The 25,801-nt window shown below is 37.7% G+C and overlaps 1 protein-coding gene across 1 annotated transcript in view; it reads left to right on the forward strand.

Moving 5' to 3' along the window:
• The window catches only part of hectd2 (HECT domain containing 2), a 50,933-nt gene that overhangs the window by 13,516 nt on the left and 11,616 nt on the right, over window positions 1–25,801 (forward strand). The window contains exons 3-18 of the mRNA XM_022668844.2: window positions 1,538–1,676; window positions 1,767–1,869; window positions 3,332–3,421; window positions 3,601–3,665; window positions 3,772–3,817; window positions 5,263–5,372; window positions 6,851–6,999; window positions 8,498–8,621; window positions 10,117–10,213; window positions 13,209–13,316; window positions 13,648–13,780; window positions 15,448–15,536; window positions 18,083–18,241; window positions 22,894–22,968; window positions 23,177–23,264; window positions 24,998–25,104. Coding sequence (XP_022524565.2) covers window positions 1,538–1,676; window positions 1,767–1,869; window positions 3,332–3,421; window positions 3,601–3,665; window positions 3,772–3,817; window positions 5,263–5,372; window positions 6,851–6,999; window positions 8,498–8,621; window positions 10,117–10,213; window positions 13,209–13,316; window positions 13,648–13,780; window positions 15,448–15,536; window positions 18,083–18,241; window positions 22,894–22,968; window positions 23,177–23,264; window positions 24,998–25,104 — 1,682 coding nt within the window. The remainder of the gene's footprint in view (window positions 1–1,537; window positions 1,677–1,766; window positions 1,870–3,331; window positions 3,422–3,600; window positions 3,666–3,771; window positions 3,818–5,262; window positions 5,373–6,850; window positions 7,000–8,497; window positions 8,622–10,116; window positions 10,214–13,208; window positions 13,317–13,647; window positions 13,781–15,447; window positions 15,537–18,082; window positions 18,242–22,893; window positions 22,969–23,176; window positions 23,265–24,997; window positions 25,105–25,801) is intronic.

A 25,801-nucleotide genomic window follows, 5' to 3' on the forward strand; every position in this document is an offset into this window, starting at 1 on the left:
GTGTTCTCTGCATCACATTTGGCCAATGCCAAGTGCTTTCTGATTTTTGAGTTTTCTAAAATAATACAGATGTGTTTTTAGGTAAGATTTGTGACCAGAATCCAACCCTCCTCCTGGAGAGCTACCTTCCTGCAGATTTCAACTTTGACCCAAATCTAGCACACCCTGTTCAGTCAGGCACAGACTTTCTGTGAGGAGGTTGCTCTTCATGAGCAAGGTTGGAGATCACTGCTTTAGATTTGTACTGTATTAAAGATTTATGGTAAAAACTGATCGAGAATCTTGATGATTTGCCATCAGGCAGTTAAATTGCTGCAGTGGAGGGTCTCTGAGTGGCCCAGTGGGCTAAGCGCTGCCACTAAGATCAGGAGATCACTGGTTCGAATCCTGTTCATGTAGCTTGCCATCATCTGCCGGAGCCTTGAGAGAGCACAACTGGCCTTGCTCTCTCTGGGTGGGTAGATGGGGCACTCTCCCCACATCACTCCAAAGGGTGATGTTGATCAGCACAAAACCCACTGGAAACCCACTGTCTCTGTGAAACACAGTATTTAATTGTATTATGTACTTTTTTTAATGTGATAGAAAATACTTTCTGGGCATATTATGAATATTGAAAGTGCTTCAAGAGGTCAGTAACTCAACTGCGCTTTTCAAAAGAGTGGTATTAGTCCTGTTTAATTGGATGAATTTAGAATAAATTTGAAATAAAATCACACTGTTCAGTATAGCCATTAATATTTAAATATAATATAATATATTTTACTACTTATTATTAAAATGTTTCTTCACAAGAGGGCAGAATGTCACTCAGATTTCAAAATGAGTGAAATACACCCGATCCATCTTTAGTTTTATTATGAAACTATAATTTTCATTTAAGTAATCAAGTAGAAAATAAAATATCTTCAAGACAGCAGAAGTATCGTATCATTAAACTGTCTTTAAATAAATTATATAATATTTATACCATTGTTTTGTTAGAACTAGGTGTGTTTGTTTACAGTGAAAAATGACACAAATGTATTATAATCTTGATTTTGAAGACTGAAAAACATACTGGAAGCACAGTAGCTCCTGCGCGCTCGTGTTTCACGTGCATGCATATAGACAAACCCTTAAGTCCCTTACTTAAATACAATAGAAGGGGCTAATTTTCATACCTGAAGAGCACTGACCTTCTGCAGATTATAGTAATGAGAGGTTGAGCCCGGGAGTCGTTTTCAGAGTTTACAGAGATTGACTGTGTTCAGTTGAATGCAGTGTTATGCAGTAGAATACTGTACATGGCAGTTTTTCACGACTGGGTTCTCATAGGATTTTTAATAGCATTTTAATGTGTTACATTTGTAATGTGTCACAACTGGTGCACTGTGTCTGTTTCTACTTACTAAACCTTGGTAATATTAAATATTTTGCTAGATATTGTGAAAATGTCTTTTCTGTCATATTGCCCACCAACGTGGATGCATGTGTGTGTGCCTGTGTGCTGTACGCCAGAGTGTTTATCTTTTTTTTTTCTTTTTTTTTTTTACAGTCAGAGAACTTCCCCCGATCTGTCCAGATGTTCGACAGAAGCAGCGAATCTCCATTGACGTTTTGCCTCCGGAGGTTAAGGCTCGCTTTGCCTCAGATCCCATCATCCCCATCCGCACCAAAACCGCCAAAGAGTTTCAGTACGGACCTTTCTTTTAATTCTCATTCAATATAACAATCTTCTACTCAGAATAAACTCTTTTTAACTGTATTTGTTTGTCTGAAACCAGGGAAGATGTTGAAAAGGCAACTATCTCAGGTGATTGGAAGCAAGTCCATGATTTCTACTTGACCACATTCGACTCCTTCTTGGAACTCAATGCTGCCTTTAAGGTATGTTTGACCCCAATTAATATGTATTCAAAGGTTTTTGTCAACTTTAACCATCAGCTTGTTTGTCAACTTTTAACTGTAATGTTTTAAGGGCAGTTTGATATTTGTTTAAAAATGTTTAACAACAAAAAAAATAGGAGATCAGGAGATTGCCGGTTCGAATCCTGTTCATGTAGCTTGCAATCAGCTGCCAGAGCCCTGAAAGAGCACAATTGACCTCTCTCTCTCTCTCTACATCACTCCAAAGGGTGATGTCACTTAGCACAAGGCGTCTGTGAGCTGATGTATCGGAACAGAGTAGCTGCGTTTTCCTCCGAGCGCGCTGTGGTGGTACTCTGTAATGCTGCATCAGCAACGGTTTAAAAAGAGGCGGTGGCTGTCTTTACATGTATCGGAGGAGGCATGTGTTAGTCTTTACCCTCCTAGTGTGTTGGGGCATTACAAGTGATGGGGGGGAGTCCTAATGAGTCCTAATGGGTTGGAAATAAATTAGAAATACAAAATTATATTTAAAAAAAAATACAGAAATAAATAAAAAGAGGATGTATTTTTCCTTCATAAAGGTAATCATAACACATTCCAAAAAAGTTGATACAGGGCAGTTTAGGACTAGTAGTGGGGAGAAAAACAATGATGTGATTCGATGTTTTTGATGAACGAAGATGGGCCAAAGATCTCCAGTTTCTCACCAAGGACATGAGAAAAATATTAAAAGCTTGTATAGGCGTTTACAGAAAAAATGGGACAAAATAACTTAAACACTTCATTGCTTGGTATCCTCTGTGCTAAAATGTCTTGAGAAGGAATGACAGCATTACAACGTGGTAAATGCTACTTTTTTTTGGAATGTGTCTGAAATGCAGGAATTGGTATATTATCACTTTGATTGTTTTCCTCCATATTGTCCTTATTTTTCTGGTATGGAGTTAAACACATTTGTATTAACTCAAATTGTCAGTGTATTATTCAATATTAAAATGTCTCTTTAAGCATAAAGTATATGAAGCTTTACTAGAGAGTAAAGCATTAAGTCTTTAGAGTAGGTGCGATGCCTGCCCTTTGAATTGCACTAATGTTTTTTTAATGAGAGCTGCTGGAATTTGGGCCCATGTGAAACAGTAACAGTGAAAATTGGGAAAAGGGGAAAACCAAACGTTACTTTTTGGTCTGCTGATGAATGAATGAGCTCATTCAGAGAGCGGTTTCTACAAAAAAAAGAAAAAAAAGAAAAGAAAAACGTATGGGTTCCTCTTATGAGTGGAGAAGTACTTAGCATCCACTTCATCATTTATTACAGCATTCATAACAACTGAACAAAATGTCTTGCTAGTAATCATGGTGGTTTTGCTCAGAGAAAGATGTTTATACTTGCATGGCAGTGAGGTTTTGCAGGTTGCATTGGAGGCTGAAATAACTTGTTGAGACTGACTGTGATTTTTTTTTGTTTGTTTTTTGTTATCAGAAAGAAGCAAACGCTCCATTTAATACTATTGAAGACTCAGGAATAAACACCAAATTTGTAAATGCTGTTTATGACGCCTTACTTCACACGGTAGGTAACACCTACACAACCTATAGAAACAGACAGCCTGACTTTAACAGACACGTCTCTTGTTATTGAGACACACAATGGACTATTTGTTGTTATTGTTGTTGTTGCAGTTATTTAGTTCATTGCCTTCTCAAGAATGTGGATCTGGACAGAATCTCATAATTGTGTTCCGTTTACAGCCCCCAGACACCCAGAAATCAGTCCTGAAGGGAATCATTAATAGCTTATTAAGGGAATGGAAAGGGTGAGTGCTGTGTTTTCACTCACTAAACCTTTAAAAGATTATGTGAAAGTTGCAGAAAGCAGAGATTTAATGATAGATGTTTAAGCTCAGAGTTTATGTCTTTTAGGCCACGGACAAAAGACGACCTGAGGGCATATTTCATTCTAGTTCAGGTAATGTGCCTTTTTTTTTTTTTTTTTTTTTTTCCCCCCCCCATACATGTTATTTTCTGGTGTAGTTCTGCCTGTGTTAGCTTATAAACTGTTAAAAGTAAAAGTTAATTCAGGAACTTTTAGGGGTTCTTCAATTTAAAACTGTCTTTAAGGTGCTTTAAGGGAAACTTTTAACAAAAGATTTTTAAATGAAAATGTTAATTGAAGCACCTTAAGCTTTACTGAAGGTTATTCCTCAGTTTCAAATTGAGAAAACCTCTAATAGTTCCTTAAAAAAAATAATCATTTTAAGAGTGTATGTGTTTTTGCTGAGTTTTTACTTTAAGACATTTGAATTTCAATCTGGCAGTGTATCTTTATATTGTGTTAGAATTTCATTGAAGAATGGACCAAAAGAAATGCTCCAAAATGATGTGGAACAAAATATATTTCCATTAAAATCGTCAAACTTTTTTTGTGTTTAACTATATGTTAGGGTTTATCGTAACAATCTGTTCCGATTGAGTGAATGACCTGAATGGCCAGAAGTTTGCCATGAATAGAAAACTGCCTGCATTTTATAACCCGAGAACATGTGGCAGTTTTCAGTAATAGCTGTAATTTCCTTCCCCTAAATCAAGGAGGTCATCTACGTGTGCTTATAGATGTGCATATGTGCAGCGCAATCGGCCTGATCTGTAAACGTGGCCTTTTTGTCAGAGCGCACGTCGAAAGCCGGCACAGACAGAGAGCGAGGCGAGGCGAGACGAGGCAGGAAACTCTTGATCTCCCCTCTCACCACATGGCCCATTGACTCCAGCCATAGCTGCGAGCTGCAGTCAGAGCGGCTGCAGATATATTATGAGCTAAGTGTTTACTTCACACATGACCAGCATAGACTGGTTCTGGCTTGTCCAAATAAGGCCAGAGCCACTGGGCTTCACGTCTGGGAAAGACTGGCATGGGAGAAAAAAAAGAGCCAGTGTCTTGAAGCAGTTGTTGATTTCCTCTGTCTTTCAGACGTTTGAGAACGGCTTTGTTTTGATTTTGCTCCCCGTTTGAAGTGGAGGGGAACTGAATGCCATGGTTATGAGAGTCGATCGTTTTCATATTCCGAGGTCGGCTCGTTCCAGAATTAGCTTCTGATGCCGGGCCGGCCGTCCGTCCTCGGGCTGCGGATGGGTGTCCTGACCTACATATCTCTTAAAGACAGGGCGAAATCTAAAGGCAGCAGCAATTATTGGGCTGATGTGTCTGCTGCTGCTGATGTGAGTCAGCCACTCGTATTATTATTTGCCTTTCTCCGAACTGAAGGAACCGATGAGGTCATGCTGGAGAGGGGATGGCTGGTTTCCGCTCAAATGCCACTCTTTATTAAAAGCCAGACTGCTTCCTCGGCTTCCCGAGGAACGAAAAGCTTGATTTCCTTTTTGAAGTTTGTTGAAAAAGGCTCCTCTTTGTTGCAGAACCCTCAGTACACCAGCACGGCCACATATGTCATCTATGCACACTTACTGAGGCAGATCGCGGCGCTGGCTGAAGCAGACCACCATTTCCTGATGCACTGGTTTAAGAAGTGAGTCTGAAACGTTCCCTTCTGTCGCCACCGTCTGCAGTCCAGCCTGCTTAAGGAAGCAATTCCCAAATTAAAACCATAACTACAAAACGACCATGATTATAAGGGGGATCTTTTATAGGACTGTTTATGTTTTCTTGCATAACCAACTCCAGTGGCTATTTCACCCTATTACAGATAATTACCTATAATAATGTTAATAATGAGAGAAAGTTTTCTATACTATGCTGTACTACACTGTATTTCAGATTTAAATGTAAATAAAGTTGTTTTTAGTTTATATATTTAGAGCCATTCTGGAGGTTTCTGCATATGCAGTTTCTTTTTTTTTTTACAATAAATGATTAAGAGCTTTGACTAATACAGGAAATATTTCTTGAGCTACACATACAGATGTAGTGTATAACGCAACATGCCAGACATCTGCAGATAATAGCATCCCACACATTTTTAATTGGGGATAGGTCTGGTGATGAGGCTGGCCACAGTCTTTATAAGGGCTCAATAATCTTTTAATTATTTTGTCGATATATTCGCTACTAATCATATAAAAGGGGGAAAAAAAGCAAAAAGGTTTCAGCATTTTATTTAATAAAACAAACTGTCTTTGTACTAATGTTGTAATTGTATAAGAAACATCACAACCTACCATTATTAAAAATATTAGTGTTTGGGGCTCTGAGTTGTCCAGCAGGCTGAGCGCTGCCACTATGATCGGGAGATTGTCGGTTCGAATCCTGTTCATGTAGCTTGCAATTGGCTACTGGAGCCCTGAGAGAGCACAATTGGCCTTGCTCTCTCTGGGTGGGTAGATGGCGCACTCTCTCCCAACATCCCTCCAAAGGGTGATGTCCGCAGTACAGGGCATCTGTGAGCTGATGTATCAGAAGCGAGTCGCTGCGCTTTCCTCCGAGTGCGCTGTGTTGCTACTCAGCAATGCTGCATCAGCAGCAGTTAGAAAAGAGGTGGTTGCTGACTTCACATGTATCGGAGGAGGCATGTGCTAGTCTTTACCTTCCTGGTGTTGGGGATCACTAGTAATAGGGAGTGTCCTAATAAGTGGGTTGGGTAATTGGCCATGTAAATTGGGGAGAAAATAGGAAAAAAAAAGTAAATAAATTTAAAAACATTATTAAAAAAAATTATATTAGTTTTAATCAATTATATTATTACATTAAGCATTAACCAAAGAGTTTCAATAATTGTATAATCATTATAACCATGTATGTAATGTAAATATACAATTGGCTGTGATTCTGTAACACTTCCACGCAGCATCAGAGTCAGAAAAGAATAGTTAGACCCACTGATTGCAGGACCTTATTAACGTAACATTAGGCTTCTGTGTGCAGTTATATTTTTGATGATGAGTGTATGTAGGTATGTTTTGTTGTTCTGATGTTCAGTGAAGGAATTGTGGGACACCTACAGGTCCTCAGGGTGTGTGAAGTTAACGCTAGAGACATGTCCTCTCTCAGACTATCTCAGAAGCGGTTCAAGCAGCTGGTGGAACGCCTACAGCTCTTCATCACCACACGGCTGTTCCCTGCCAAACCAGAGGAGCTGCCGCCCATGGCCAAGTGCTCATGGTGGATCCCGTCTGCCACTAAAGTTCTCTCGCTCCTCAGTGAGTACTGACGATGCATGATGTTGAGTAGCTTCAGTTAGTGGTGGGTATTTTAAGAAAACAGGGTTTTGCAAAATAATACAATCAAATTCATTGTTTGAGATAAAAAAAACGAATATTTAAACTTTTTACATAGTTTGCGCCATCTTTTTTCACCCAATGTTTTCACCTTTGACCTATCACCTTTCTCTTTTTCATATTTTTCACTTGTAAAATGTCTTTTGACTAGGTTAAAATAATGACCTAATAATGATAATTAATTTGACATATTACCTCAAAAGTTTGAAAACATTAGTAGTACTGTGAAATATAGAAAATATAATCTTAAAAGCAAGATTCGACTTCAGTTTCTATATCACTATAGACCTCGAATAATGCAAAAAAAAAAAAATGATATTCATAAAGTTTAGAGTTCACAAATCAATATTTGGTGGAATAACCCTGGTTTATAATCACAGTTTTCATGCATCTTGGCATGTTCTCCTCCACCAGTCTTACACACTGCTTTTGGATAACTTTATGCCACTCCTGGTGCAAAAATTGAAGCAGTTCAGTTTGGTTTGATGGCTTGTGATCATCCATCTTCCTCTTGATTATATTCCAGAGGTTTTCAATTTGGTAAAATCAAAGAAACTCATCATTTTTAAGAGGTCTCTTATTTGTTTTTTTTTCCAGAGCTGTGTATTCTAATGCTTGTTTTCCCTATTAAAAATTAAAAATACATTTGTCAGTTTTTACAATGTATCTTAGTAAATTGAGTTGCTGCTTTGTTATACAAATCTCCCCAATCCATCAGCAACTGCCTATTTGATTTTATGAGCCCTAAAAGATTTTTTTTTTATATGGAGTCCATTTTTATTGCCAAAATAGGATTTACTATGGGGCAACACTCATAAGATATCTCTTACGTTTGAGTGCATTGTATTTTATTTCATTATTGGTACTTGACATCATAAATACTATCATGGCCACATGTCAGCAAACCCTCACATCAGTGTTCCATAATCTAGTGTTGGGCGTTTGTAGGAGAGTAGCATCTGTTACTACAGCAACACAACCTCCCTTATGGTACGTTTGATTTCAAAAGCAAGTGTAGAGAGTAGGTGTCTAAAAGCACAGGTACATATAGTGTATACCTTTTTATATTAGCTTCATCAGTCAAGTCTTGTTTAGATATTCATTTAAAGTGCTTGGTTTGCTTTGTAGGCAGCTGCTTAAAGGTGCTGATGACTTAACTACTGATTATTGGGACGAGATGAGAGGAGTCCGAGTATTTATTCAATTTTGATATTTTCATGACCTTGCCTGATCTAATGTTCTGATTGTGCAACAACAAGCTAATTAATAGCTTATTAGTTAAAAGTTTAAGACTTTTATAAATGTTTTCCGAGAGCTCAGCTCTCTTGGGGCGCCCAAAGTTTTAATTGGTGCTCCTGTCCTTTGTTGTGTTTTGTCCTCTTTTAACTTCATACCTGTTTTCCCTCTCTTCTCTTCTCAGATGCTGCAAACAGCATTTCTTCTCCTCCCATCATTCCTTTCTCCGATTTTTATAATCTCACACTGGACCACATTGACTTCATGGAAGACTACCAGACGTGGCAAGCGCATGGAAATTCCAACAGGTGTGGCACGAAAATATCATTCTTACCCCGCGCCATTCTGCACAATTTTCTCTCTGCCCACACGCACCCGAGCACTTTCCGCTCGAGATGTTTTCTTTAGTCTTTAGAAACTTGTGGAAAATAACGAGCATAGCAGCTCCCTCTTGTGTTTACCTTCAGCACCTGTGGAGACAGAATAAGACCTGCACACAGTCGTTAGCATAGACAAACTAAAGCTGAATCCAAACTTCTGGAGAGACATTTTCAGCAAATTGTTTCTTATAAGGTTAAGCACCATCAGGACTATAGCACTGGATTCTTCTGTGTTTAGACCGCACATCACTCTTAACAGTGATAAAGTTTAGGGGTGTGTCGTACCATAAGATTTGCACTAATATCAGTGTAATTTTTAGTCATTTTATTTTTAAAAAATCAGTTTCACGATAATGAGAAATTCTACATTTGAAAGCAGGTTTGTTTTGCTATTTACTATGGAGTTTTAAAAGTATTGTTGTATTGTTGTTTGTTTACACTTTTTATGCATGCACTAAATATTTTGCACTATGGTAAATTTAAGTTTCATTGCATTATGTTACTTTATTATTGTTTTGGTAAGTAACAATACATCTTGGTAAATAACTCATTTTACAAAATAGACAAATTCACAGATTGTTTTTGTTTCTCCTGAATGTTTAACAGTAAATCCTAAATAGTAAAATAAATTTATGTTTAAAATAGAAGCAAGGCTAAAATTACTTTATTGTGCTTTTTGTTCACTTGTCTGCTAGAAGGTTAAAATGTTCTCCATTTAATAAATATTTTTTGTAGCTAAATGAACGAAGTTCAACATATATAGCACATTTCTAGAAATCCAAGGATGCTTTACAATGTACACGTATTACACACAACCATTAATACTCAGCACTCAACACACACCGCTGAGAAGCGGCATCCAGTAGCGCACAGCGTACTCTCAACCGGAAACCACCCTCTACTTGGAGGACTGCATCCAGCACTACAGCATTTATCCAGGAGCGCCAATCCATATCTGGGCACACAGTCATACATACACATTTACACACACATACATATCACACACATACACACCAGATCAATTTGGAGTATTCAATTTTTCTAAGCAAACTTTACCTGCTCTCCATGTTTTTGGACTGTGGGAGGAAACCTACACAGACACGGACACGGAACATGGAAACTCCACCCAGAAATGGGAATTGAACCCAAATGTTCTTTGTAAAGCAAGACCAAAAACAATCACATTTGGACTATGTAAATTATTAAATCGTGACAAAACAAAAGACAGATTTAACCTGTTTTGGCAAAAAAAAATTTTTTTTGGTGATTTCTAATATGTCCAATCCAAGAAACATTAAGGAACCAGTTTTTAGTGTGAATGTGAGAAACCTGATGGATTAAGCAACACTGCTTATTGCATTGCATTGGAGTTTAGTCCAGTCAAGTTTAGTCCAGACTAACGTGCTGCTGTCCATCTGTTCAGGTTTACCTTCTGCCAATTTCCCTTTATTCTGTCCACGGTGGTGAAGAAGGCCATCATCCAGCGAGACTCAGAGCAGCAGATGATCAGCATGGCCAGGGTGAGCCTTCTACATACAGTTCTTCTTCTACTGTTAGCTGGAGTGTGGAGCTGCCTGAAAGTGCAGGGCACATTAGAGTGGAAACTAAAGAGTAAGACTGTTTAGCTCATACGGCTCTCGTGGGATTTGATGCTCGTTCAGTGGCTGTCTATACGACTGTCCTGAGACTGTAGTATTTATCTAAGCCTTCTGTGCCTGGAGACTTTTCAGTGAAGTGCTGTGATTCTCAAAAAACACAAGTTTTCCTCTGCTCTAGAAAAAAAGTCTCTCGAGGCTCCTGGAAGCAGTGGTACAAATCCATTAATCACACCGGAGATAACCCAATTTAAGTTAAGCAGGACTCACTATTACTCACTGTGAGAAAAAAAAAACACATTGACTTCTTTCACCAGTAATACAAATTGCAACCTAATGGGACATCATACATTTTACATATTTGAACTCACATGGAATCGATGTACATGTTTGAGTTATGCCTCACTCATTTTTCACTTTTGCTGCAGGGAAAGTCTTCTGATAACAGTCTTGTACAGGGTGGGGCTGCATAAGTGAGATGTTTCATTTTTTTTTTTTTTTTTTTTTTTTGGAGCTGTGAAATCCTCCCAGGCTCCCTCCCAAACATATGCGACCGGAGAGCATAGGCTAAGCAGACACGTGGCTGTCGGATGGAAGACAGTTCAGTCTGGCTGGAGTGTCCACAGTCATCTCCTTAAGAGCACCAGGGGAACAAACGTGCTCTCCTGTGTTCTCCTCATCAGCAGAACATAGTGACCTCACTGAAGCATTCAAAAACCATAGGAACTTAAGCTATACGTTACACCCAGTGCTGTAAAAGCAAGGCTACATTCACAGACAAGGAAAATATATTTACTACTCTGCATGGAGAGAGTAGCCTAAACACATACTCAAGTAAAAGTAGTGATGCAGCTCATTTAACCCCTTGAACACTATTATATATATATATTTTTTTTTTTAATTGTGAAATATTTTGTAACTCTTTGGTTTCATTTTAACTTGTGGTGTCCCACATGGTTCTATTTTAGGACCAATAATGTAGTTATGAAAGTAAGGAAATTCTCTTTTTAGGATACCTTTAATTTCACAGGTGCCAAAGAATGTATTTATCGAGTATTTAGAATTTTTTACTTTGGTTAAGCCAGAGAAAATATTCAGATGTTTTTTAACAATCCTATTTACAACTCTGTTAATTTGCTTCAGAGTGAAACTCGTATTCCTTTTTTAGAATGCTAGTAAAACAATCAAACAAAAAAACTTTAACTGGCTGTTTTATATATGTCACTGAGGTAAACCCACAGAACCCAAATATTATAATATTATATTATTGTAACACTAAGGCTGCAACTTGACTATTTTAGTAGTTGTTTAGTAGTTTTTTTTTCTGCCGATTATTAGTCGATTGTTTAAAATTGCTTTTGTCGTCGCCTCCATGTGTTCTTCCTATTGATACGATCATGTTCTACTGCACCTTTACAGTTAAACTTTTAGGGCCATAGGCTGATTTTGGCAGACATTTTGATAGTGGACATATATACTTATTTTCCCTATGTTATTTTAAGGAAATTCTTGGACATATAAATATGTCTTCAGTGAACATATTGAAGGTCTCATTCCATAATTTTTTCTTTCATTTTAAAATGTCTAGTTGTGGTCTCTAGTATGAATGAATGCCATTTGAGTAATTTGTTGTGACAAAAAGGGCTCCAGTGTTTTTCTATAACCCTGCTTTAGATCACTGGATTAGTAGTCTCTGAAGAAAGACAGGATTTTGGCTCTTACTTATGAATATTCATACATGCAAACATATATCCTCTGATTGGCTAACAGCATTGCAGAAGAGAACGCCTACCGGTCTTCCCTCAGTCAATTTTACAGCTTTAAAACTATAAAGATATAGCACTGAATGCTAGGTAAAGTTAAACCTTAAACTTCGCTTAACACCAAACTCTCAGCATTGCAGCCCTGCGGGCGAAAGTTATCAGTTATCAGTGCCACGGGGCGAGCAGAGGGTGCTCGCCGCACTGACGCTCTCCCTGCAGCCGAGCGTCTCTTGGCGTATTTAAAATCCTTTAATTTTCCCAAAAATCGACAGTGTGCCTTATAATCCGGTCAGGCTGTAAGGAGCAGTTAAGCCGCTTCTCTGAAGTACAGTATTGTACTGGGGTTTCAGTGAAGTTTCTCCTGCATCAGGGCTGGAGCAGTATTAGCATTAGCTGCTAACCGTGCTAAATGCTAGCTCTTTCCCTTTTCAGAGCTGAGTATATCAGCCTGTAGTCTGCGTGTATACGTGCAGCTAAAATAAGCTTTGTGGGATGAAATGCTACCTGATTGTGCCCTGGCTTACCGGAATACTCAGGGTTCCTCAGTGTGGCGCTATTGGGCGCAATTACAAGTGCTAAATGCTGCTAACTGTGGTTACCATTTCTGCTCTCAGTGTGATGTACAGTTAACACACTGAAGACATGTAGCTGGTTGGATTATAACCTTGCCCTATTCGCCTTAATGGGTTTTCTGGCTTTCTGGAGTCTGGTAAACAGGAAAAAAAAGCTGATAGTTTCCTCTCAGATCAATTTTACCATCAGTTTGGTTCAGATGAGGTACTTTAATGTGTTTTCAAGAGAGCATATGATTAAGAAGGAGAGAAAAAAGGTAAAAGTTAACATTGACAAGCAGTTGCTTTTAGCTCAGTGTGGATCCCTGGTTGCCTCTTTATAAATTTTCAGCTCATTCAATTTGTCTGATTATTTAAAAAAAAATGAAAATAGATTAATCATGACACCCTCGAAAATATATTAAAGAGTGTGTGCTTATATAGTTTGTGGGAAATGGAATTTAAAAGAAAACCTCTTAAAATGAGCTCAAACTCTACAAATGAGCACCGGGTGACAGAATGTGCCATGGTGTGGCGTTATGTAAACAGGATTACAGCATGTGAACACTGATTAACTAAACACTTGTCTTTCTATTTCGGCTGCAGCAAACCCTGGTGGACAAGGTCTCTCGCAGACAGAGGGTGGATATGAGTCTGCTCTTTCTCAACATTAAAGTGAGGCGTCTGCAGCTGGTCAGTGACTCACTGGATGAGGTAATAGCACTCACTCCAAGTATGTGAACACGGAAACATGGACAGCGCCTGTCTGTTCCTTTCAGTTGTTACCACTAAGCTCTGAAGCACAGAGAAATATTTACAGAACTATAAGAGTAATGTAGTGGTTCTTGTATGTGTCTTTTTTTTTTTTTTTTCTTCATCCAAAGCAGAGCCATAGTCAACATTTGATTTTCTGAGCCTGAAAGAGGGTACTTTTGGCCAAGAGCGAGTATAGTCTGGTCTGGAAAGTTCTATGTCTGGCTATGGCCTAATTTGGAAAAATGGCCCCGCCATAAACGTGTTCTTTTTTCCCTCTTTTTTTTAATAGCTTTCGAGAAAGAGAGCAGACCTAAAGAAAAAGTTAAAAGTGACGTTTGTTGGGGAAGCAGGCTTGGACATGGGCGGACTCACAAAGGAGTGGTTTCTTCTCCTGATTCGACAGATTTTTCACACTGACTACGGTAAGATGGGCAGCAGGGACTGTTTTGGTCCTTGTGGCCGTCTGCCAAAAGCATGCTCAATCAAAGGCCACGTGATTTGTGTTTGTTTAGAAAGCCAAGACAACTCTAGTTCACCCACAGAAGCATTACTCACTCGTTTCTTATACAGCGTAACAGACTGCCCTGCTATAAAACCACAGGGACTCCATTTCCTATACTTTTGCCACATTGTATTCCTGATGGTGAATGTCTACAGCAGAGATTCAAACCACACGCCTGACTCATCTTGGATCTGAACACTTATGACTCGTGACTGGATTCAGACTTGTGATGACAAGAAAAGTCTAAGCAGAAATCTTTTTTTTTTTTTTTCCCCTTTTCTCCAATAACTTTGATTCTGCAGTGGAAATCTTTAGCCCACTCGCTGAACAGAAGGGCTGGGAAAGTAATTATATGAATATTTAGTGAATGAATATTCCTGAACACTGAAAAAATGGAAATTTTCTAATTGCTAATTTTGCGCTCAGTTCTTTGCTGTTGCTATTGCCAATTAAACCTATTGAAGTAAAACATAGTTTCAGTACTATCCTTATTTTAACATTCTATCACTAGACAAAGCTATTGTTCTTGGCTTATTTGTAGTATGTTACACGTGGATCACATTTTTCAGTTTTATAAATAAGATGCTATTTTTTTTTTTTTTTTGATAGGCCAAATAAGTTTAGGCTCTGTCAGAAATATATCTGAATATTCTGAAATTTTATCCATTCACACCAAAAGCAAAATGTTAAAACAGCCCTATATGATGATATGATATACAGCTCTGGAAAAAACACTCAAAAATGATTAATTTCTGTTACCAAATTGAAAACCTCTGGAATATAATCAAGAGAAGATGGTTTATCACAAGCCATCAAATCAAGCTGAACTGCTTGAATTTTTGCACCAGGAGTGGCATAAAGTTATCCAAAAGCAGTGTGTAAGACTGGTGGAGGAGAACATGCCAAGATGCATGAAAACTGTGATTAAAAACCAGGTTAATTTCACCAAAAACTTTATGAATATGAACTTGTTTTCTTTGCATTATTTGAGGTCTGAAGGCTCTGCATCTTTTTTTGTTTTTTCAGCCATTTCTCATTTTCTGCAAATAAACTAAATGACTATTTTTATTTGGAATTTGGGAGAAATTGTACGTAGTTTATAGAATAAAACAACATTGTTCATTTTACTCAAACATAAACCTATAAATAGCAACTGATTCAGAAACTGAAGTGGTCTCTCATTTTTTTCCAGAGCTGTATATCAGTGTATCCACTGTTGCACTGAAAGTTCTAACGCAAAGTAAATAAAAAAAATCTTTATTATGAGGGTTTCCCAGTGGTTCTGTTATGTATTTGTGTGATGCATGCTGGGTATTGTACTGAGAAAACACTGATGGACAGAGGCCCACTGGCAGCTGCAGGCTGGGAACTAAAATTGTGACGTTGCACAATTTGCTCTATAATCAGTGGCTTTTTTGATTAGTGTGTTGTCAGAAAATGGTGTGTAGCAGTCCAACAACAGCCACTGCAGGAAAAGTCACTTTTTTTAATCCTTTTCAAGTATTTCTAATTTAGAAATCTTCATTTAGTTTGATCTTTTATGCAGCTTTGATGAAATGTTTTTTTTTCTCTGTGTATCAATTACAGGCATGTTCACATATGTAAAGGACTCCCAGTGTCACTGGTTCAGCAGCTGGAAATGTGACAACTGCTCAGAGTTTCGTCTGGTTGGAGCTGTATCCTTTCATTTTCTGCAGAGGCTGGCCGTGTGGCTACTGAGAGGCTTGAGTAACCCATAAACATACAGTGAGGTTCCACTTGGAGGAAACATGCACTTTTTATTTGTGGAGACTGTAAAGGAGATGTGCTTATTTTACAGTATCAGTCTGCTGCTTTGAGAGTCACTGCTGAGCACTTTTACTGTTCACAAGCTTGGAATGAATGCAAATCATGTGTGTCTTAGAAAATATTATGTACAAAATGCATGGTAATCACTAGTTTATTGTATTTTCATTCATTTTAAAATGTCCAGTTGTGGTCTCTAGTATGAATGAATGCCATGTGAGCCTTTTTTTTGTAAAAAAAATAAATAAATAAATAAATAATAATAAAAGTGATCCGGTATAACCGTGCTTTTAGTCCCATGGAGGAGTGCGGAGGGGAGGAATAGGATTTTAGCTCTTGCTCATGAATATTCAGACATATCCCCTCTGATTGGATAACAGCCGAAAAACAGTTTGAAACGTTTTTAAAAATAAAGACATTTTTACACTAATAACAGAATTTGCAATGTCATATGTTACTTACAAACATGTGTAATGCCCTACTAAGTGCAGTTCAGCGCCTGACCCAGCCTAAGAGTCTCCGTAAAACGCCAAATCCACCGGAGATCCTATATAAGAGAAGTAGAGAAGTACTTCCAATAGAATAGGACTACAGCAAATAAACATGAACTTTTTGGGATTTTGCCCACTGCCAGGTGTAGGCTAAAAACAGAGCTGTGGATCAGTGGTACTGTGTTATCATAAGAGATTGAGCTCAATTCAACAGTTTTAGAAAGAGTTGGAAATAAATGAGTAGGAATAGTGATCATCCAACAACTTGATCCTCGCTGAGGTCTTCTACGTTCACTGAACAGTAGAGACAGTTAGTCCAGAAAAGCAGAATAAACTCTACATTTTTAATACTTTTTATTTCAGAAGAAACCATGAATAAGCTGTCCCAGTACTTTTTTCCATATAGTGTAGCCTACATTGCAGATCTTGTCATGTGCTAATCAGCCTTCTTCATTTTTACTTTCTGCTATCAGAGGTTCTAATCATCATCAGTGTTTCCTTGTTTTCCCTGGCACTATAGAAAATCTAACAAATGATTAATAATGACAAATGATTCCCAGTCATTAAATGGAGATGGAGTGTACTTCAGTGCTGTAATGAACTGACTAGGTCTTAAGTGCCTAACTGCACACGCTCATGAGGAATGATTGGCTGTGTGGCCTTGGCAGCGCAGTGCGTGCAGCGCTCCGTCCGAGCTAGAGAAGGAGACACAGTGGCAGCCAAGCTCTGCCATGTCCTGCCATTACCCCTCTAATCGTCCCCTCTGGCTCCGGCAGTCCAGCTTAGCCCACTCTCGCCTGCCAGTGCAGCAGTGCTCCTCTACTCTAAACAGCTCCAAATGCCCGTTTTCCAGCAGCCCGGAAGTAGTTGTGTCACATGAGCCTGGCAAATCGAGAATAGTCTCTTTTGTTTTGTCTCAACCAGGGACTGGCCTTGCGTCGTCTCTGCACTCGAGCCATCGCAAAGATTTTCCCTCCAACCGCTTAAATCCAGCTTATCCCGCTTACTCTTTCTTTTTCCACTGCTCCCTAACTCTCTCTCTCTTTCTCTCTGAGCATGTGTAGAGCACATGGAACAGTGCTTTCAGCTGCAGCTGTAAGCACTTAAGGAGCAGCGTCTTCACATTCTCCTCTAAATGTATTATACACCTGTTGGGCGTTCTCTCCTCACATCAGAAAGTGCTGCTGCTTTACTGAAAAGCCATTGTAATTGTGTCCACTGAGCAGCCGATATGTACAACTCTGTGCAATCGAGTTATTAAGGTATAGTGAAATGTGGACAAAGTGGGTAAATAATAATGCAAAGAAAACAAGTCATGAAGTTTTAAGAGTTCAGAAATCAATATTTAGTGGAATAACCCTGTTTTTTAATCACAGTTTTCATGCATCTTGGCATGTTCTCCTCCACCAGTCTTACACACTGCTTTTGGATAACTTTATGCCACTCCTGGTGCAAAAATTCAACAGTTCAGCTTGGTTTGATGGCTTGTAATCATCCATCGTCCTCATGATTATATTCCAGAGGTTTTTAATTTGGTAAAATCAAAGAAACTCATACTTTTTCGGTGGTCTTTTTTTTTTTTTTTTTTTTTTTTTCCCTTCAGAGCTGAAGTTGTATTAAATTGCTCCACTACGTATAGCCTCTCATATATTTCAGCACATTTTAACAATATTTAATTTTCTTTTTACCTGTTGTAACAAAATTATTTTGCCATTTTATCCAAAAACAGGGCACTCAGTCAGAGTGGTGCTTTGCTTTAGGGTTACTGTGTTGTTGTTGTTTTCTACAGCATAATCAGTGAATAAAACAGTTTAATCAGAAACAGGTATATTATAGGTATATTATATTTAATCTACATAAGATCTAAAATAGTTTATTGTATAAACGAGCTGAGATTTTGTGTTTATATTATTTGTCAATTGTGTTTTCTTAACATTGTATATCAGCTGATGGGTCTGGCCGTGTATAACAGCATCACCCTGGACATCCGATTCCCACCCTGCGTTTACAAGAAGCTGCTGACCCCTCCCATCATACCGTGTGACCCTGACGCCCCTGTCGGCATGGCGACCCTCACCCTGGACGATCTGCAGCAGATCATGCCTGTATGTACACAAGCTGTGACACGCCGGTCTGCTTAACACTCTATACACTCTCATTAACAACAGTCTGCAGCACACACACACACACACACACACACACACACCATAATTCACACATCACTGACAGCCAGGCTCCTGAGACCCTCTCCCTCTCCGCAATACATCATCTTCCACAGCCATGCATTACATTTTTACATTACATTACACTTGACAGACGCTTTTATCCAAAGCGACGTACAAATAATGCAAATGTAGTTTAACTCATGTTTTTTTTTAGATTGCCTTAACTTATTAATTGGTTCTCATGTACCTTAATCATATTATTTATATATTTAACGGTCAGGAAATTATTTAAGTCTTTTGCCGAAAAGAAGGTATTTGTATCACAGAAAGTTGGTGTAGTCCATAACTATTATTACACCAAATAAATAAATTATAACATTTATTTATATGAAATTTAAGACGTAAAATCTAATCCTGTTGAAGTTCCAAACAAAATCACACCTGAAGTAGTCCTCGGCCAGTTATATCCACTGACGAGTGAAATCAGCTTCTGTTAGAGCTTCCCATTCACTGAGTTTACATGGATGTGCTCTCTTCTGATTGAGCCAGTAATCCGATTGTTATCGGATTATTAGGCTGTATGTAAACGTACCTGATATGAAAAAAAAAAATCTTGCCAACAGAGCAGTATAACTTGAAAAAGTGTCTAATTTGATGTTTTCCTATAATTCAAAAAAATACAGTCACCTTACATCATGTGACCTGGAGGATGCAATTGCTAGCCCTCTCCCTTTTAGTATTAATGGCATTGCGTAATTAGGGAGTCCTATTTAGTGGAAGAAAAAGTAATTTAATTAAATTTTCACAATACTGTTAAAGAAATGCATTATATGCACTGTATTCATGACGGCAAAACGAATTGTATTCTACTGAGAAAATAATACTTTGGTGTGTCTTATGTAGTTAATAAAAAAAAGATCATAATTAGATCATTAGATTTTTAGAGATCTTTCACATTTTGTCTACTCATCTCTAGATGTAGTCTAAATTTGTTTGCTGATAATTTATGTAAAACATATCTAGAAAAAGGGTCACATCTGAATAAATTAGTTTTATTTTCCTATAAAATACGAAACTTGCATTTTAAAAAATCAACTGCTGGTAGCAATAGACAATTTCTATACTGTATATAAAGTTACTTACAATAAGTAAAAACATATATATGTAATATTTAGAAATGCATTATCTACAGACATTATTTGATTCTATTGGCTGATTCTATCGGCGCACTCCATGTTATTAAATTATCTACAATTAGAATTGTAGACACACATTTAAATTGACTTGAAACAATTCAACATGTTGTAAATAATCATATCATTTTCCTACAACTATCCTCACCTGTTAGAATGTTAGATATAAGATGATATCTATTGCAGGAAAATCAATTGTTGCAATCAACATTTAAGCCAAACCTCAAAAACACAGGATAGTATTTTGTCAGTAAAGCAGTGCCAATAAATCTGCCTGAAAGAAAGAAAAAAAAACGCCACTGAGTCAAAAAGATTTAAAATAGCACCTGCAGTATTGTTTCAGCTCCCCCTGTGTGCCGGTGTCACTTGGCAGAGTGACACTGTGAGATTAATAAGCGTCGGCTCCAGATGGTGCATTGTTGCTGCAGCCCACAGATCGGCACAGAGAAACGTCTGCTCTTTAAAGCAGCATTGAGAGAGCTGGCAGTAAATCATTGCTTTAGCCTTTATCAGGTCAAAATTACATCCTATTAAACTGCAGCATTTTACAGCCAGAGTAATTAATTACTGTTAATGAGTCATTTAATGTAGGTTTATGTAATCAAACATCAAACATAGCATCAATTTTACTTAAAAATATTTAAATATTTGCTGTTTTTCACTTGTGGATACATCACAAGTGAATAATAAAGGAACCAATAGAAATGCTTAAATATGACTTTCAATAAAAGTTAGGATTTTTTTTTTAATGTAGCAGTGACCATACACACAAGTGTACAGTATAACAAAGTGGGTACAGAGCTCTATTTGCTAGTTATTATTGATCCAATGAAGAATAATATATCATCCATCCAGAAATTAATCTTTATTGTTTTCTTAAGTATGTTTAGTGCCATTATAATAAAATAAATATACAGCTCTGGAAAACAATAAGAGACCACATAATAATAATGATGAGTTTTTTTTTACTTTATCAAATTAAAAACCTCTGGAATATAATCTAGAGGAAGATGGATGATCACAAGCCATCAAACCAAACTGAACTGCTTGAATTTTTGCACCAGGAGTGGTATAAAGTTATCCAAAAGCAGTGTGTAAGACTGGTGGAGGGGAACATACCAAGATGCATGAAAACCCTGCATATTTTTTTGTTATTTCAGCCATTTCTCATTTTCTGCAAATAAATGCTCTAAATGACAATTATTTTATGTGGAATTTGGGAAAAATATTGTCTGTAGTTTATAGAATAAAACAACAATGTTCATTTTACGCAAACATATACCTATAAATAACAAAATCAGATAAACTGATTCAGAAACTGAAGTGGTCTTTTAACTTTTTCCAGAGCTGTATGTCTAAATAAGTTTATTTTATTGTATAAAAAAAGCACACTTAAAAAAGTATTACTAATTTCCCCCAAAAGATAGTGATTTTTATATTTTTTTTGGAAGGACTTAAAGATGATATAGTTTTATGTACAATAATTCATTATAATCAGTCTTGCTATATAAGCAGTAATGTTTAGACTTTGAGGCCCTGAAATGGGGAGCCGGAAATGTTTCTTTTTCAATCTGAGCCTCCCCCTCTTTTTATGTTATCCACTAGAGGGAGCCGTAACATTAAATATAACAATATAGCCTTGCTCTGTCAAACATCCTTTAAGCAACAAATGGTCATGAGAATACAGCATGCTGCTAATACACTTTCAGCCTGCTCCATATTTGCAAGAGCATAAAAGCTCAATTGAGCATTTTCCATCATTTCCAATCGTTTCTGCCGAGTCAGGCCTGAGTGCACCAGATGTTCCGTTTTAAAGGAGACTTCTGGCTTCCTCCGCACTTATATAACCCGCTGCCTCTGGGCGTTGTTTGCTCCCTTGTTTCAAACTTTTTCCACAAAGTAATGCGGAGCTGGAACCGCCAGAACTCCTAAAGGTTATTTAACGAGTGTGAGTGAAAAGAGAGAGAGAGAGAACACATAGTGGTGTGGCTTACGTCAAACGTCGCAGTTCACTTTTCACATTTTCCTTTCTTCGTTTTAGTCGTAAAGCCACTTTATTGGTAGCGCTGAGGTGTGGATTAAAATCACCGCTGTTCATTTCCATCAGTGTTGCCCTTCATCGTAAAACCAGTGAATCGGGGTATTATTATTCACAATTGCTATGTTTTAGCTTAACTGACGCATTTTCACTATATGCTGCATCCCTTGTGACCAGAATTAGGTTGCAGAATTGCACACATCTGATCTGCTGCCCTACTTTTAGCAGGAACAGATAATGCATTTTTTTCTTGGGACGATATATTTACACAGAAATATACACTCATTGTTATAAACATAGTTGCACCCAATAGGAATCAATCAACAGGAATAAAACTTTGTGGGTAGTCATGCCAGACTGTCTCATGAGCGCTATCTGGATGGGATTCGTTTCTCGGGGGCTCTGGGGTAATTTTCTCTTTTATGGGGGGGGTCCTCTGTGATTTTATTTTATTATATTACCTACTGTTTTTTACTGTTTCCCCCATCGGGAGAGACATCTCTGAGTTTCGTCTCCTTGTGTTTAATAAAATAGCTATTTATCCACCAACCGTAATTACACTTTGGGTGCGCGTTTCCAAGGAGATCCATGTAAAACACAGCAGTAAGTGGAAATGGAGGAGCTACTGAATGCAATGTCATGTGACTGAGAAACCCTAAAATCTCACTGGTCCTCCTGTTTTTTCAGTTGCAATCTAGATGCAGAAGTTTTATCACTGAGGAGAAGTGTGAACTATTTTTCACAGCCGCTTCCTGAGAAACTAATCCCTAACGGCTCTCACTTTTGTCTTAGTGGAGATGACAAACAAATCTTTGATTGTAAGGATTATGGTCATAATTAAGCCTGAATGCCTGATCTCAGAGTGTGGGCAACAATTGTGTAAAATTCCAGCCCTCCTTTGATTTTCACTCTTTATTACAGGTCCTGCAAACAGTGGCTTTAACTTTTCTAAACGTGCACTATTCCAGCAGGACAATGCTTGTCCTCATACTGCTGCTGTCCTCAATTAAAACTGTGTGGGGTGATATTGAATGCTATTAACACTCCATCCTTGAAAATAAATGAGTAAACGTAAATCTGCAGGAACTGTGTGAATAGTTGAGCTGAATGAGCTACAAGTTACACTACTTTTGTGTGTGTAGCTCAGCAAATATGTCCACATATTGTACAATAGTTCAATGATATATTGATCATTACAGGCCTAGTAAACAGTGTCTAGACTTTATAATCCACAGTTTATAATCTGCTTGCTTGGCAGAGGAACATTACCTGGCTGCTTTCACTGATAGATATGCTGTGTGTTGGATGCTACTCTTGCTTTTTAACCTTGGGTTGATATCAATGCTGCGATTGTATTGCAGGATCTCGCTCATGGCCTTGGGGAGCTACTCAGTTATGAGGGAAATGTTGAAGAGGACTTCTATACAACCTTTCAGGTGAGTAGCTCTCACACAGATGTGTCTCTGTGCAGCGCAGTAGGCTGAAGATATTTGCAGGTTTGTTTAAGGTGCCTTGGCCTGGCCTGTGCTGTGGTACTGATATTGATGAGCATTGATTCTGTGTTCTCTTTAAACAGAGTGATTTGGTGATTAGTAAAGGGAAGCTAAAGGTAAAGATTCATGATGCTGCTGGTTATCTTTCTAGGTTTTCCAGGAAGAACTTGGAGTAGTCAAGTCATATAACCTGAAACCAGGGGGGGATAAGATTCCGGTCACAAACCAGAACAGAAGAGGTGAGTGGGTGCATGTGCTCAATCATGCCTCCGTCAACACACTGCAGACACATGCAGAGTAGGTTTATAGATGTAGACTATATATAGGTATATTAGGAGAGTAGGGGTGCACCAAGTGGGTGTATTTTTGGGCGGGTTAGGAGGTACGATAGGAGACATGAGCTGTAATATAAATCATTCATAAAACAATGGGTAAATGGAACAAACTTTTGGGTATAGGAGTGTGTGCATGTACATGTTTTTCTTGGACACTCATTTAGAAGATTATCCCATAATCCAGTAATTCACTCAGTAACTCATTAGGGACTGACCATTGTATAGCTCTTTCTAAATAATTTATAGTAGGCAATAATTAATTAGGCAGTTACTGAATAATTCGCATTGGCTACTTAAATTTATAGTGGTTGCAAAAGAATTTATATTAGATGACTTACTGAATTATTAATAACATCACAAAAATATAGTATAGTATTTTTTTTAATTAGATTTTTATATATAACAACATCTGACAAAGCAAAATAAATGAGACAAAACAATAAAACAGACAAACAGTCTAACAAACAAAAAGCCCACCCCTCATAATATATATATATATTTAATATATTAATATAAAGTAATTAATAAATAAACAGCTCCCCCTTCCAAAATAAAATGTTAACCCACATCTCACAACCTGTCTATAATTATCTAAACTCTTCCTATAATTAAAAAAAGGATCCCCAAATTTTGTCAAATTCTTTATCCTCTATAACATTATACATGATTTTATTTACTGGAAGGCTCTACAACATTTGACACTTGCCTTTGCTGAATAATTCATAGTGGTTGTTAAATAATTTATAGTAGGCACTGAATATTTCATATAATTTCCTAAATAATTAATAGCGGTTGTTGAATAATTTATAGTAGGCACTGTGTTTCATAGTGGTTACCAAATAATTCATAGTGGTTATAAAATTGAAAGCCATAAGTGAAGCATTTATAGTGACCACTGAATAAATCAAAGCAAATACTGAATAATTTATAGCAGTGATAATCATTTATAGCAGTTGCTGAATAATTCATTGTGCCTACTAAATTATTTGTAGTATGTACTGAAGAATTCATAGCATTTGCTAAATGATTCATTGTGGGCGGTTACTGCGTGAGTTTTACTGGTAAAAATAATTCTGTTAAATTATTCATAGTAGTTGCTGAATAATGCATAACAGTTCCTGGTAAATCCATAGGGGTTACTAATAAATCATAGCTGCATAATTGTTATGACAATAAATGCCCAGGTCCAGTCCTCATGATGCTCAAAAGTTTACAAAGGCTTAACAATCTAAGACAAGTGTCTAAAAAAAGTTTTTTTTTTTTTTGTGGATGTAATTTAAATATGCACTTCAATGCAAAGCATTCCAATCCCCTTGAAATGTATTAGAAAAGATCAAATAAATAAATAAAAGCTTAAAACAACAGACAAAAAACATTTTAATCATAAAAATCATCTTTAATTACTCAAAGTGTTCAGTGTGACTGTGGTGTTATCCACTAGACTATCCATTTCTCCTAGATGACAAACCTCTCCAAACCTCTTTCTGGACCCCAACTCATACCAAACACATCCCATTCAGACAGTCCTGGACTTCTGTAGGCATTATCCCTGCCAGTGACTAATTGTGTACCCCTTATTGTTTTGTTCTATCTTGTATGAGTTCTTTGCTGAATGATGAATCTGTGTTCTTGTGCAGAATATGTCCAGCTGTACATTGATTTCCTGCTGAATAAGTCCATCTACAGGCAGTTTGCAGCCTTCTATCATGGCTTTCATAGCGTGTGTGCCTCCAATGCCCTGATGGTGAGTTTCTCTACCGTCTGCAAAGTTTGTTTCCATAGAATTGTACAACATTTAAAAGTTTAATTACATGAGAAGAGAAGCTTGGATGCACTGATGTGCGTGTGATTTCAGTCATAAATGCTGCTTACATGAACAGCGTTATTAATATTGGATACCAGCTTGCTAATTTGGAGTGTGGTAACTTTCATTAACTGTTAGCTACATTAGCATTAGCACGGTGAAGCTGTTTAAGTGGGTTTGGGAAGTTGTCTTCTATATATCCTGCAATTGAGAGCTGTGGAGGAAGGTTTAGTCTAGAAAGTTCCTGCACTGGTTGCTGTGAGACAGTTCTGGTGTTGATAGCAAAGCAAAGGGCAGTGTGTACGTGTGTGTGTGTAAGTGTGTGTGTGTGAAGGTTGGGACCAGTCTGCCCTCCCCGCCCCCTCTCTTGGCTGAGCTCCATGTGAAGGGGGTGTGTTGTGTGCTCAGCCTACATTCAGTATCCAGGCTTTTCAGCCAGCAGGAATGAATATGCAGCCGAGGCTTACAAAATTAAGACATGCAGACGCATGCAAAGAAAACGGCAACCCCCGAATCCTGCCTCGCATTTTAATTAGAGGTCTTACAAAAGAGGCTTTTTTTTAAATGCAGATCATGAGTTGTACATGTGCAGTCATCCTATCAGCTGGTAACGTTTTGGTTTGCTTTGGTTTAATGA

This window comes from Astyanax mexicanus, chromosome 15 (genome assembly GCF_023375975.1).
Source record: "Astyanax mexicanus isolate ESR-SI-001 chromosome 15, AstMex3_surface, whole genome shotgun sequence".
Classification (NCBI taxonomy): domain Eukaryota; kingdom Metazoa; phylum Chordata; class Actinopteri; order Characiformes; family Acestrorhamphidae; genus Astyanax; species Astyanax mexicanus.